Source organism: Sphaerodactylus townsendi, linkage group LG01, assembly GCF_021028975.2.
Source record: "Sphaerodactylus townsendi isolate TG3544 linkage group LG01, MPM_Stown_v2.3, whole genome shotgun sequence".
Classification (NCBI taxonomy): domain Eukaryota; kingdom Metazoa; phylum Chordata; class Lepidosauria; order Squamata; family Sphaerodactylidae; genus Sphaerodactylus; species Sphaerodactylus townsendi.
Genome location: NC_059425.1, coordinates 43,117,472 through 43,131,635, shown reverse-complemented (window position 1 = coordinate 43,131,635; position 14,164 = coordinate 43,117,472). Strand labels below are relative to the sequence as shown.

The 14,164-nt window shown below is 42.2% G+C and overlaps 1 protein-coding gene across 1 annotated transcript in view; it reads left to right on the top strand.

The window, feature by feature from the left end:
- The window catches only part of FOXN2 (forkhead box N2), a 71,056-nt gene extending 61,982 nt beyond the window's left edge, over window positions 1-9,074 (top strand). The window contains 2 exon segments of the mRNA XM_048519286.1: window positions 655-2,583; window positions 2,730-9,074. Coding sequence (XP_048375243.1) covers window positions 655-1,187 — 533 coding nt within the window. The 3' untranslated portion in view covers window positions 1,188-2,583; window positions 2,730-9,074.
- The last annotated feature ends 5,090 nt before the right edge of the window (window positions 9,075-14,164 follow it).

The following is a 14,164-nucleotide window of genomic DNA, read 5'->3' as shown; positions in this document are numbered from 1 at the left end:
ACTGGGTCTCTTCCTAGATGTATTCTTGTCTTTCACTTTTTAACAGACTTTCAGGGTGAGCTTTATAGAGGATGCAAGGTATTGCCACGAGAAGGAAATTCGGAAAAGCTCCACTGTACATGTGGTGTACTGTACATAGATATTTGACAAGGATCTTGTGTTTAGGGTGCACTTTCAAATTTCATGGAGCTTTATAGAATGACATAAAAAGGGCAATGTAAATTTCAATGGATAGGAAATGTGTAAAAATGAATGTAAAATGAATAGGAGCAGTTTCAGCTACTTACTTAAGGCTGTTTCTTTTATTTTGAGGATGAGGATTTCAGTTGCACACATTTCTGAATCTTGTGGAGACCTAACCCCCTTGTTGGGTTGCATCCAGTGGTATTTTTCTGCTAATAGAAGGTGCATCCGACAGTGGAACTTTCTTGTCTTGCCTCTCTGCCTGCAGCCCACTAAGCTCCGTAAAATGGTGCTCTTTGTGGACGGCAGACCTCTTCCCCCTGAGCAGCACCAGGAGTGAATTGGAGGTCTGCGATAGGCGAAGGCCTCAGCAAAAATCACTGCACCCTCTCTCTTCAAAAAAGGTTACTGCTGAATCCAACCCCTTTCCTGTAATCATTCCAATTCTGATAGATTCTTGCTTTCCCATAGGTGAGAAGCCGCAGCCCATCAAGTTCTCCAAGAAAAGGAATTATGGCAGTGCGTTCCACAACCACAGTATGGCAGGCCAGCAGGAGACCAATTCTACAATCCCCAACATCGACCCAAATGAGGATCACAATTACAGTGCCAGCAGCGTGGCCTCTCAGCGTTGTGCATCGTTGTCGAGCGTGTCTTCCCTGTCTTCCATCGATGAGGTGTATGAATTCGTCTCGGAGGCTAGCCGGGCTGGGAGCGACGGTAGTGAAGGGTTCCATAGCGAGGAGGACACAGATGGTGATGATGAGGAAGATGACAACAACGACCCCCTGGTGGACAGCAGTTACACCTCCCAGCTGCGCACTGGTCCTTCTGATAAGAACCAACCTCACAAGACAGCCCTGGAAGAGCTCTGCCAAGAAATAGACGAGGAACTGAAAGAGGCTGCCGGGTCTCTGCTTCACTTAGCTGGCATCAGCACATGCCTGGGCTCCCTCATAAGTGCTGCAAAGACCCATAGCCAGAAACGAAGAAAAAAAGAATAACGACGCAGTGTAAAAAGAATATGTATAGCGACAGATATGAAAATGCGTATTTTATTTTTTAGTGTGGCAATACTCCTCTACTTTTTATCCTTCACAAGGGAGATCAAAGCCATAAAAGGACTTTTTTATTTTTGCAGATTATAATTTTGGTGTTTTTTTTTAAATTTAATTTTTTTATTGCAAGGTGGCAGTGGTGAGTTTAGGTATTGAGAAACTTATTTAATTGTGCAGGACAGGGGGTGAGAGGGAATTGAACTGCTTCCCTCCCAGTAGTGATTTTCAACAGAGTTGGGTATTTTGGATTTTCAACAGAGCAGTTGGATTCCCTTGTATTATCTCATGCATCATGCTCTGTGTAGAAGGTCTTGTACATGTCTTTGGGAAGCATGGAGCTTGAGGGATGCGGATTAGTCTTTCAATTGTGTAACGTATGCATAAAGTGGGGAATGTGGAATTGTGCCCCCTATCTAACTTCCAGAGCTTCCTGATTTTCACATGCTACGTTGCAGGCCTCATAGCCATCAAAATCAGGAAGTCACGATCAAGCAGCTTGGACCTGTATGTGTTGGCTTCTGCACACACAGGGATTGATCTCACAGGTCCTTTTTACTCGTGGATACACTTTCCTCCAATGGAAGGAAGCCTTCCCTTGATTCAAGCCTCTTGCATTGGCAAACGCCATCCTTTTGAAGAAAGGGCCTCAGCTAGTGGAAAGGTCCTGGGGAATGCTGCCATGGCTGCCTTCTCTATCCAGCACATCATTGCCAAATAGATCTGAAGGTGGAGCTGGTGATTTGGATAAGCAGGAGCAGTCCCTATAATTCTCTCTTTCACTGTTCATGGGCTGTGTGTCTTCAAAACCGTGTCTATTTTGGGTTATAGAAATGAGTAACATAGAAGCCCCTTCATGTATTCTGTTGTACATTCTGTCCGGAGCATGCCACTTCATAGCCTTGCTTTCACTGTTACGTAGTTGCCTCCTGTGTTGTGGTCCATGGTAATTTGAATAGTACAAAACTGCCACCATGAATCACTTCCCAACTTATGTTACTTGATATCTGAAATTATCACGTAGGAGAAAAACTGGAACATGTGGACGTTAATATTTTTGAAAGAGGGTTTCATCATGAGTAGTTTGTCTCCCAGCTTTATTTGCATAGAATTTCCTTCCTGGATGTACCAAAAAATAAGAAGCTGGTTTCTTCTCTCACTTTTTAATTTTTTATTGAGAACATAGACACGTATTTCCAAACCTAAGGCTCTTCTGACTGTCTTGATACCTGCATCAAGTGACTGATATTTATGACTGAATTGTAAATTATTATTTCAGAGATAACTTGGGCTTACATGTTCAGGCAGAGAGGTCAAAAAGGGTTGATGTTCCTCTAGGTCAGAGGTAGGGAACCTGCGGCTCTCCAGATGTTCAGGAACTACAATTCCCATCAGCCCCTACCAGCATGGCCAATTGGCCATGCTGACAGAGGCTGATGGGAATTGTAGTTCCCTGAGAATATCTTTGGCCACTGGGATCCTACTCTAGAGTTAAAAAATGAATTAGTTGACTTTGGCCTAGTTCTCACTGTGGTGACTGTACCACTTCATAGTGCAGGCAGTCCATCACATTGTTGAGGGCCCTTCTGGACAAAAAATCCCTGCCATGTAGGAAACCTGTTATCGAAGAGGAAGAGTTGTAGCCTAGACTTCCCTTTGATGTGCTGGGTTCCTATATTAGTAATGTTTATATCATGGAGGAGCAGTCTGAGGTAGTTTGGCTCAGGCACATAGAAAATCAGGGTTTTAACAGAAAACTTAACAAAAGGGTTCTCATGCGGCTTGGAAGTCTTGGCTATTTTTTTTAAGTTGTTGCATACTTTCATTTTGTATTGTACTAGCCTAACTTACCTGGAAGAGCTAATATATTGAATACAACCTTAAGGTGGCACCATTTGAAGAGTGTGAATACATGAATGATGTTAAAATGATGAATGCCGTTCAGTTCAGGCAACTGCCAACTTTCTTGAATAAGAATGACACTAGGGGTAAAATTCCAACCCCTTTTAAATCAGCAGGGATTTGCCAGTGGTAGCATAGTGACATGGGTAGATTTGTTGGTCTGCAGTAGAAGAGCAAGGTTCTTAAAGACCAGTGTCACCTAAAAGAGCAATGTGACCTTGCATCTTGCCTTACATAGAAAGTACATATTGGTCCTTAAGGTGTTTGTGCAAGCATCTTTTGTATTGTCAGCTCCAGTAGTTGCAGCTGGAAGCTCAACAAGTCTCGTGGAAGAGAGAAGCAATTTTTGCCTGTCTGATAGTCAACCTGCTGCTCAAAGGCAACCACATAGTCTGGATATGCTATTTATCTCCTGTTTCTTGTATTGAAGTGTGTCTGTTCAGGGTCCGATGAGCTGCACAAGCAGACTCTGTTCCTGAAATAAGCCATCTGTTGATGTTCCTTGAGACTAGTTTGGGAAGTGGCGTCTGAAAGGGGATTGCAGTGCTGCCATACTAGTGGGTTTGTTGTTCCCACTATGAGAACTCACCAGCAGCTTTTCCTATTGAGATAAGGAGGAGTCCCTACAGGAAAGGCAGCTTTGCTGTTGTGCAACTCCTTTTCCTTTTGAGGGGTAGTTTCACAGGAAATACTGTGGATGGTTGGGTGCAAGGGGCCGCTGTGCCCTACAATTCTGAGAACAAGTGTTTTGTAATTATCTAAGTATTAGTGTAGCCACATATGCCTGGTTTGGAAGGGCAGCTTGAAGTGCCATTGAATCTTCTCATTATTTTCTTGTGAGCAAGTTTATCCCCGTGCCAGGGGGAGGGGCTGCTCCAAATTGCAGATAACTGAATCAGATTTTGAGCACCAGAATGAAGATAACATTTGACCAGTAATACAGAGGTTCTCTGGCTTATTACTGAAAGACTAGTATTTAGATGGTCAGGGTTTTATTTTTTTAAAAAAATATCACTGCCTCTTCTTGAATACTGCCTCCTCATACCCCAGTAAAAATCCTGCCACTCTAAGCCTGTAGCTGTTCTTTAGAAACCCAGTCTGTTGCCCATGATCCAGCAAGTTCAGATGGGACTTTCCTATTACCAGCTGTAGAACAGTTTGCGTTGTCTGTAAAAAGAGCCAAGCTTTCAGGTAGTTTGGATTATAACTATGACCGATCTGATAATATCTGCATATATTTTCATGATGGGTTGGCCTGAAGATTTCAAGGCTCCATGTAGCATTTTGAGTGTTTCAAAGCAAATCTTTGCTAAAATGGTAGCAAACTGTAAATGATTCCACCTTGTAATCACACTGCTAGTTCTAGACAAAAGAAAAATCTTGAATGCATGGGTGTTTGCACGCTCACCAATTTGTACACAACTCTCTCCAATGTAAAGCTTGAATATGTTTGGTGCACATTCTTTGTCTCCTTCTTCTCCTTTCCAACCCAAATGCTTTGACTGATTGGCCAAAACAATAATCTAGCCTGCCAAAATTGCTTTTAGACTAACTTCCCTAGTTTAAGATATTGTTCCTGGAAGATTAGCCGCAAGTCAGCATGGGTAAGGATTTACACCTGTATCTAATTGTGAGTCAGACATAGGACAGGTGTGCATGCCTATATGTTTTAGCCATAATGATTAATTGGTGTAATTAGTGGAAAAACAGCCAAGAATGGTGCAGAGGTTTTTGTTTTTTGAAGTATCACCCAGAAAAGCAGTAAAATACAACAGCAACATAGTGGAAAAGTCAAGCAAAAGCCAGAACTGGAAAGTCTTGTGGATTAACATTCTGGCTTTAAATACAGGTTTTTACTTGTTATACAAAGAGGATTCAGGGAAGGACATTCTGCTGTTGTGGTACCATCTATTAAATAAGGACTTGATCCAGTGGCCTCAGATTTTACCCTTTTAAAAGACAGTACCCAGCAGAAAAGGCCAAGTCCTACCATCTGGGTAGTTCATATGGGAGAGGAAATTCTTACAGAAGTGCTATACCCAGGCTATTTAAGGCTCTCCTCTCCACTTTACCCCATGAGTAAACCTACAAATTGAGCTAGTAATATAAACTGTCCATGTTAGAATTTTCACCAGGAATGTGCTTTGTGAGTGCCTTCCTTAAAAGACAAATGGTACATGAAATGGTCTCTGGCACCTAAAGCAAAAAGTAATATGAATTCACCATTCGCCAATAGCAACAAGTCTGTATATTTTGTGCAAAACACAGCTTTCAATTCCTGTATGTTGTTGCTGACCGGAGATGTCCCTCTGACTAGCCTTTGTCCAGAGTACACGTTCTAGTAACTTGTGATTGTGAAACGTCTTTTTGAAGCAATGCAAATAACAGGACTACTGTATTTTTAAAAGTATTTATTTAGGTCTTGGATATCTTTGAGGATTGACAAGAACTAAATTTAGATCTTGCTACAATGGGCCAGACTTGAAAATGAGGCTGCTTCCCTGGAATTTGAGTGTTGATTCTTGTTGTCTTGAGTCTGACTTGATTAGAGTTCTGTCTGTAGTCTGTTTCCTAACAGAAATTGAATGCGTGCACAATTCTTTTTCTCTGTCCTCCCTTTATGAATGCAGTGTTTAGTGTCACCTCTGTGCTAGAAAATGTGTAGAACATAGCAGTTTTCCTGATGATGATTTCTGTTGTTTTCCACATGTAATGGTAGAGCAATAAAAGCATTAGGTGGGAAGAGAAGCTGAGAAAATACCACTCCAATCTTAAAATCCAATCTGAAATTGCAGCAGGGCAAGAATCGGGACTCTCACAGGACTTGAGAGCCAGTCTGCATGTTACAGAGAATAGGATGGTAGAATTCTGCACTATACTGCTTCATCCTGCAGGTGGGAATATTTTAACATTCTCTCCCATGATTGGGAGGAAAACCCTCTCTCTATCTAAAAAAATCAGCCCATCAAAGAAGGGGTTACTGTAGCCCTTTCCCTGATTTGCTGGTTTTCTGCTTCCTGGGTGCATCCAAAAACACAGAGCCTCACAAGTGTTTTGAAGTGGCTGTCCAGAGTTTTATCTCACACTGAGTAGCATGTAGATCTGTAACGTTTTGGGAACAAAGGCCCTTCATATCATTGGAGTGCTGATTCCCTTGCAAATTCACGAGAATGAATAAGGTAGACCAGTAGCTTAGCCGCTGCAGGGACATGGCGAGGGGGTTCTGGGGGTGTGGGCAGATGAGGGTGTGGCAGGGGCGCAGGGTGCATGCGTGCCCCGGGCGCAGTTCCCCCTCGCTGCTCCTGAGGTAAACACACTGCTACATCAACATTCCAGGGATGGTCAGAAGGCAGTTCTCCAGTTTGTACCATTCCCCCAATGGCTTTGCAAAAGAATCATATCACTATGGAGAAAAAGCATTGTGTGAATGGGCCATTGCTCCCTACTTTCTAAGCATTCAAGGTTCAGTACTCCCTGTTAGTTGTTGTCCACACTGTACTTTCACTGCCTATATTCCCATAGAACTGTGCATGTCTTCCTATGGTCAAAATCCACACAGAGCCCTGTCCCAGCATACAGAGAAATCGTATAATTTTTCCTCCAACATACTCCTTACTTTGTCAGCACATCCACAGTAAAACCGTTGCTTAATTTTGCATCTGTTTAAGTCATGCACGGACAAGATGTATCCAGATGACAGTGTGTTGACCAGACATACTGGACTGATTTCCCCTAGATTGGAGTGAACATAGGCTGGACAGTTGATGAGGCTAGAGTCGCAGTATTGTGGGGACTGGGATTGTGCATTTTTACAGGTTTGATTTGCTAGTCCAAGCACCAAAACAAGGGCCATTGTTTTCTGAACACACTTTGTTGCAGAATATTAATGCCTTCCTAATTTGTTCAAAGGTGCTTATCTTTCTAGGTATTTGTATCTCTCCTGTGTCTTGATCTTTCTTCCTAATTAAGATGCAGTTATACATCCTGTTAACATAGGATATCTTCAGCACTTCTTTTCCTCTCTCAGAAGTAGTTACATCCCTGAGTTACCCCTGGAGTAACTGCCATATTTCTCTCTGTTACTGTATCACTCTTTCTTTGAATTATTGAATTGGAGAAAATCAGTATCTTCAGAAAAAGATCCTCCTGGGGCTTTGCTATTTGGATGGGGAACTGCATTGTTGAATACTTAACACATGGGGGGGAGCAGGTGGTGCTAAAACCCTTCTCGCTGCTCTCTTGCTGTCTGCCTGCAGGCACTTTAAGAGGAGGAAATAATTCAATCTTGCAGTCTTCTGTCTGTATTAAAATAAGATAAATCTCTAAATACGTGTGCTGACACACCACCTTCTGAACATAGAGCTCAGCCCCTCTGGTTTATCATTTGGTTTTTGTTTTAAGCAGGAAGGTAAGAATGAGACTGTTTTAGACCAAATGTGTGCTCAGCTAATGAGGATAAACATAAAACTTCCTGCAGGTAGATTTAGGGGGATTGATAGTCAACACTGGCTAAATTCCTTTGCAGAAGTAGTTACCACTTGATATGTGAGGGAGTTGCAGTGGTAAGTAACTTTTACTACTATTTCACGGACTTTACTACTATTTCACGAACTGCCTTGAGGGTGGAACTTTAAGTATGACAGCGCTGCTGCCATCAATGGCTTCCCATGTCTGTTGTTCTTCATAAGGAACAGACCACGTACCCTGGGTCTGGCTTTCATATATCACTGTCCTTGCTCCACATCCTCAGCCACTGGTGGGGATATGCATGAGTTGATCCTCTGAATGAGGTGAGTCTACATGATGCAGGGTAGAAACTGATATAGGATGCCATGGATGGATGGAAGTAAGCCAGTATGAAGGTTAAGCATGACTTGGATCCTGAGCTTCCTTTCCGCCCACTGACTCACAAGAGCACAATTCTCTGGTGGTAATAGACTGGGAGGTGGAAGAATAGCTTAATATATAATGCATCTTTGCTTGCGCTGCATAGGATCCAAGCCTAATGTGACCTCAGGTTTGTTGCATTTTTGAAAGTTGGGGCTGTGAAGTGTGTGTGTGGTTTTCTGGTAGATCAGTTCACTTGGAACCCTCATTTTAACATCAGATGAAAGATTAAAACATTTGTCTTAAAATGAACATGGAGAGGTTTCCAAGGGAGGCTCATCCGTCCTTGAAATCCAGATACCAGTGCTGTCCTAATCGATTTCAAATTCCAGTTCTAAATTATATCTTCTCTGAGAACTGCAGGCACTCCTTTTTAGAAAGTCCAACTTGGAACTTGTACGGCTTGTGACTTCTTTGTTTGGTGAAAGCAACAGCTTTGGTTAAAGCAAAGCACACCCCACAATGCTAATAACGGGGTAGTCGAAATATTTATTGTAAAAGAAGACTAGGGTTTTTTTTAATGTACCTGCCATTTATTTGGAAAAGCACATTCTCCAGAGCTAACAGCCAGTGCCAATAAAAGGTCTGTTTTACGTGTACATTTTTTTCCAGACTTAAGAAGTACATAATTTAAAAAGTATTATGTTGCCATCTTATAGTGATATAAAACCGTTTATAATTGCCAATTCATTGTGACTATTATTTATTTGAGAAGTGGAAATGTGTAAGAATGCATTCTGATCAAACTAGAGTTCTTTTGGGGAAAAATTACCGTTACCTTGCTTTTTTTTTCTTCAATCTAACAATAGCGCAAGAAAGCCCTTGGATTTCTTTAGAAAAATGCTGCCAGTAGATTAAGCACCATTCTAACACTTTACTCCCTTCTCCCAGTTGAGTAGTTTTTGCCTGGTTTAAAGACAACTTTACAGATATTTTAGTTTTTGTATTCTAACCTCTATTAATTAAAATGTTTATGGAGTTTATTTTTACCAAAGAGATGCAATTCATTATGATAAAATATTTCAAAATAAACTTTGTTTTATAACACTTTTGACTAACGTCTTTTTTATCCTGCAGTTTTATAGTCTGCAGATCTTGGAAGGAAGCATTCTGGTGGACATACGTGACTTACCTTTTTAACATTTGGCTAATAGGCAACTTGGCCGGGGGTAAGTCTAGTACTGTTGCCCTTTTTCTCTCTGCTCTTCCTACAATATGCTTGTGAAGAGGGAAGAACAGAAAAAAGTACTTTCTTGTGCCTGACACATTTGTCTGGCAAAGAAGCATGAGGGAGAAAACCTTCTCTTTCGCATGCCCCTGTGCTTCCTCCCCTTTTGTCTTCCTTTGCTACTTCCTGGCCGAGAAGGTAGAGGCATGCCAGGGAGAGAATTCTCCTTCTGAGCTGTTTCAAGGACAGGGAAGGAAAGAGTACAGAAGAATGTCAGATGCGGGAGGAGGGAAACGATGGAACTAAAGGGGCCCGATTTCTCCCAGGGGTCCTTGGCTAAATACAGACACTTGGCATGAATGGTTCATCCCTGCCTTGTGAATAAGCCCCATCTACTAGGCTGAGCTGGTGTAGCTATTTGGAAAATATCCAGCATGCAACCTGGCAGCAGCTTCCTGTTCCAGCAGCTGTAAACTGAAAATGCAGCCTGAAGCTGTCTTGTACAGCATCTAATTCTTTTTGTTAGGGCCAGTTTATATGCAGTAATGGACGGTAGCTACTGGGATATCAAGTAAAGAACTTCACTGACCTTGCTATCTGAAGCTCTTATAGCTGGGGACTGAACCCTGGGACAATTTGCATACGAAGCAGTTGTTCAGTCACTGAGCTCAGGCCCTCTAAAATGCAACTTGGAAGCAGACAGTGACTAGAATGAGCCACACTGCCCATGATGAGGAAATTCCAAACATGGGTAACTTGACTGGTGTGATCCCCCTAGTTTGTGGCACTTTTGGGGCATGGGATTAGACACACAGTGGAGAGTATGCAGCTCTAGATAGCGGAGTGTCTGCTCCTGAGTATCGGATGAGCCTTGAAAGCCAGTTCCAACAACCAATACAGCATGCTGAGAGTCAGTTGAATGGATTTGTGCAAAATTAGATGTGTGTTCCCATCTGGTTGGTGATATGGCCAGCCACTGAAATGCAGCCTCTGCCACCCTGGCTGTCAACATGAACTCAACCTATGTTCGCAGCTCATTCTGTTAAATGAGCTGGTTTAGTGGTGTTATTGTTGAGAGGTATACCAGGTCCCTTGAATAGCAGTGATTTTACTATCACAGAGATCTGTCACTGACTTAGCTGGCAAGCTAAGGAAAATTGTGCCTTTAAAAAGAAAATGTACAAAAGTTTACCAAGCTGTTACAAAATGACTTGCATGCGTTGTGTTGCCCCTGCTAGTTACCTATACTGATATTTTCAGAATAGTGAGCATAGAGCAGTTCCAAGATGGCTATCTGACCTCCATAGGTGCATCTGGCTCCTTCACAGCCATCCCCTTCTGTGTGTCCCATCTCAGAAATATGTCCAACTGAGATTAGTGGTGCTTTCTCCCAAGTTAGAATGCATAGGACTATGCCCTTTCATTTGTCCCTTCAGCATATGCTTTGAGGTTCAAGATCAATCTTCTTGAGAATAAGCTTGTACTGTAGCAGACACCCTGTTGAGCTGTCCATCCTATTCTAGAACAATATGCATGGGGAATTTTCTTCATCCTGACCATGGATATACTGGCTATAGGGAACTGATACTTGGAGGGACAGGGGCCTTTGTAATCCACAGGTTCTTAAGCACTGTGAAGTTCTTTTAGATGATGAAGAAGAAGAGGAGTTTGGATTTATAACCCACCTCTCTCTCTTGTAAGGAGACTCAAGGTGGCTTTCCCTTCCTCTCCCCACAACAGAAGCCTTGCTGAGAGAGTTCCAAAGAACTGTGACTAGCCCAAGGTCACCCAGCAGGAATGTAGGAGTGTGGAAACACATCTGGTTCACCTGATAAGCCTCTGCCATTTAGGTGGAGGAGTGAGGAATCAAACCCAGTTCTCCAGATTAGAATCCACCTGCTCTTAACCACTAAACCATGAACTTCCCCTGGGTTTGTTACAATTGGAACCAGATGTAATGAAAACTAACAAAAAAAACCCCTGCTACCTTTTTGCTAGGATCAACCGGAGTCTAAGCAAGCTTTAGAGTTCCCCAGAACTGTTCATCAAGCTGAAAGTTAAATAAAATACAAAAGGGGAAGGGGAGAGAGATGCTTGGATAGGATGGAATCTCTTGTTTGCAGCCAACGGATGGGACCCAGAAAATCAAGCCATGATAGGATCAGGCACCCGCGTGTGCTTGCACTCGCACACACACACCACTGGTTGTACTTAGACCACTGGGACAGAGAAACAATGGCAAGTTCCCCATTCAAAAATTTTCTAAGCAGCTGCATTAAATGCAGCCTTTGTAACAGTTTGGAGCTCTTGTCAAATAGAATGATGTCATCCCTGCCCAATCATAACCTGTTTTCAGTGAGCAGAAGGTTGACTCTCCGGGGAAGTATCCAGTGAATGACAGAAGCATCCCGCGCAGCAGTTGCTAGGCAACAGAGCCAGCTTTTGACAAGACCTAATTTTAGAGGGTTTAACTCTAGAAGAGCCAGGACTGATTGTACCTGGAATGTTTCCTGGTCTTTCTTGGTGGCTATTGTAATTTTTTAAGGGATGACTTGACAGAAAATTAGGAATAATCTTTCAGTATTAGATATTGCAAACTAGAGAAAGATTTGTCATTATATTCAGTAGGGGGAAATCAAATGGAGATTACTGTTGCATGGACCCCTAGGGGGACTCAGTGCATTCTCTCTCTCTCTCTCTCTCTCTCTGTATTCTGCACTCTCCTCTGCAGTGTCCTAGTGAATACTGGGGCTCAGAGGGTTGGACACGGGCCAAATTGCCCCCCTCAACGTAGTGCTTTACTAATTCCAATAGGAGTAAATGGAAGCCATTTCCTTCTGTGCATGCATGTAATCGGGAACATGGATGGAAACGACTGCAAGATTGACTGGACCCACCTTCTGATGGTGGTAACCCCAGTAGGGCTCAGGTCTGCCCTCCTCCATTCATCTTGCTGACTGAAGCCCATCTGCTTTATTCTACATCCATTGGCAGCCATTGAAAAGCAAGCACTGATCCCCTTCTGTTTCTTGATCTTGATAGCGGATGGCAAAATATGGAACTAGCTAGAAGTACAGATAATGTTGTATCAAAACAGTTCAGTAAATGGAGAATTTTGTCCCCCTAAAAATAATTTGAAAGTGCTATTACAGAACTCTTGAGAGCGAGCATGGTGAGATCAGGTGGATTCTAATCTGGAGAACAGGGTTTGATTCCCCACTCCTCCACCTGAGTGGCAGAGGCTTATCGGGTGAACCAGATGTGTTTCTGCACTCCTACATTCCTGCTGGGTATCCTTGGGCTAGTCACAGTTCTTCAGAACTCTCTCAGTCCCACCTACCTCACAAGACTTCTGTTGTGGGGAGAGGAAGGATAAGGAGTTTGTAAGCCACTTTAAGTCTCCTTACAAGAGAGAGAGGTGGAATATAAATCCCAAAGTCAACATTGTTTATTTACAGTCAGCGACCAGTAGTACAAGATCAAGGTACATCCGTTTCAAGATACCATTACAGGATATAAATCCAAACTCTCCTTTTTTTAATTTAAAATACTATTGCAGAACTCTTGGTTTATAAGAGTTTTAGGTGGGTTGCAAAGTTAGTCTGTAGTACTAGGACAAAATTTGAGTCCAGTGTCTGACTAAATGAGCTTCTACTAAAATAAGGCCTGCTCCAGGCCTTCCCAGGGTGTTTTTATTACACTTCCTTTCTAGGGCGGATTCCGTATGGGCCAAAAAACAGCAGTGTGAAAATGGTGTAAACCCTTTTACACTGTTTTAAACCATTATTCACCATTTTCACACTGCTGTTTTTGGCCCATGCGGAACCCACTTAGGGAAAGAAAGCTGAAGAAAAACACAGGAAAATTCTCATTAAGACTTCACAATATATGCTCTTCCTTAAGGGAAATGAACTCCTGTGAACAGTTTAATAGGGCACACCGTCCTGAGTAACCTTACAAAAACTGTACATGACTATCATCTAAGAGACAGGAATGCAGTAAATGACTCAAGGTTGATTTGCACCTGCATGTACAATATCTCACATATAGCCCTTGTTGACTTGCAACTCAGTCAAGGGGAGGGGATTCATAGCTCAGTAACTGAGTACACAATTTACATGCTGAAAATTCTGGGATCAGTCCCTGTAGAGATAACATTTACAATTTGGAGATATTCCCTTACATTTTACAGTGTCATTAAACTAATCATTTATGAATTTGCCTTAAGACATGTGACTTCAGTTTTAGAACAAGGCTTAAATATTGCTGTACAAGACTTCTTTAGTTGCTCTTCATATTAAAGCTGTTTTAAGCCATTTTGGAAGTCGTTATCTGTGGACCCAGAAATATTAGAATCCCTGACTGGAAAAGATATCTATACTCTTTTCCATTGAAAGATCTAAGTAGAACTTCATCCGCCACATGCTGGACTGTCTTTGTTTCAGAATAGTCTGTTTGGGTCCTAGTGCCTACCTAGTTTTGTTGGGTAAACATTATGACCCAAGTGGAGCATTCTAAAACAAAGACAGCGGATGAAGTTACAATACTACTTCGATCTTTCGGTGGAAAAGAGTATAGGAAAGAGCTCCTTGCCAGGTGGAACTGAGTGCGCTAGCCTAGACTGACCCATATTCTTGACTGTGTAAGGCAGCTTCATATGAATGCATGACATGTCTCTACTCAAAAGTATTGTGCTAGAGGCAATACTAAGTCTAGCTTGGTCAACATATAATGAACATACTGTGCATGAGCAGACTGAAATTGTTTTCATTAAAATAAGCCATATGTTTGAGGTTCTTTCACATTACAATTTAAGAGTACCCAATGAAAACGATGAACACTGAATTTAGGGCAGACAAGCAGGAGGAAGAGGAGTTTGGATTTATGCCCCACCTTTCTCCCCTGTAAGAAATCTCAAATTGGTTTACAAATGCCTTCCCTTCTTCTCCCCACAACAGATACCTTGTAA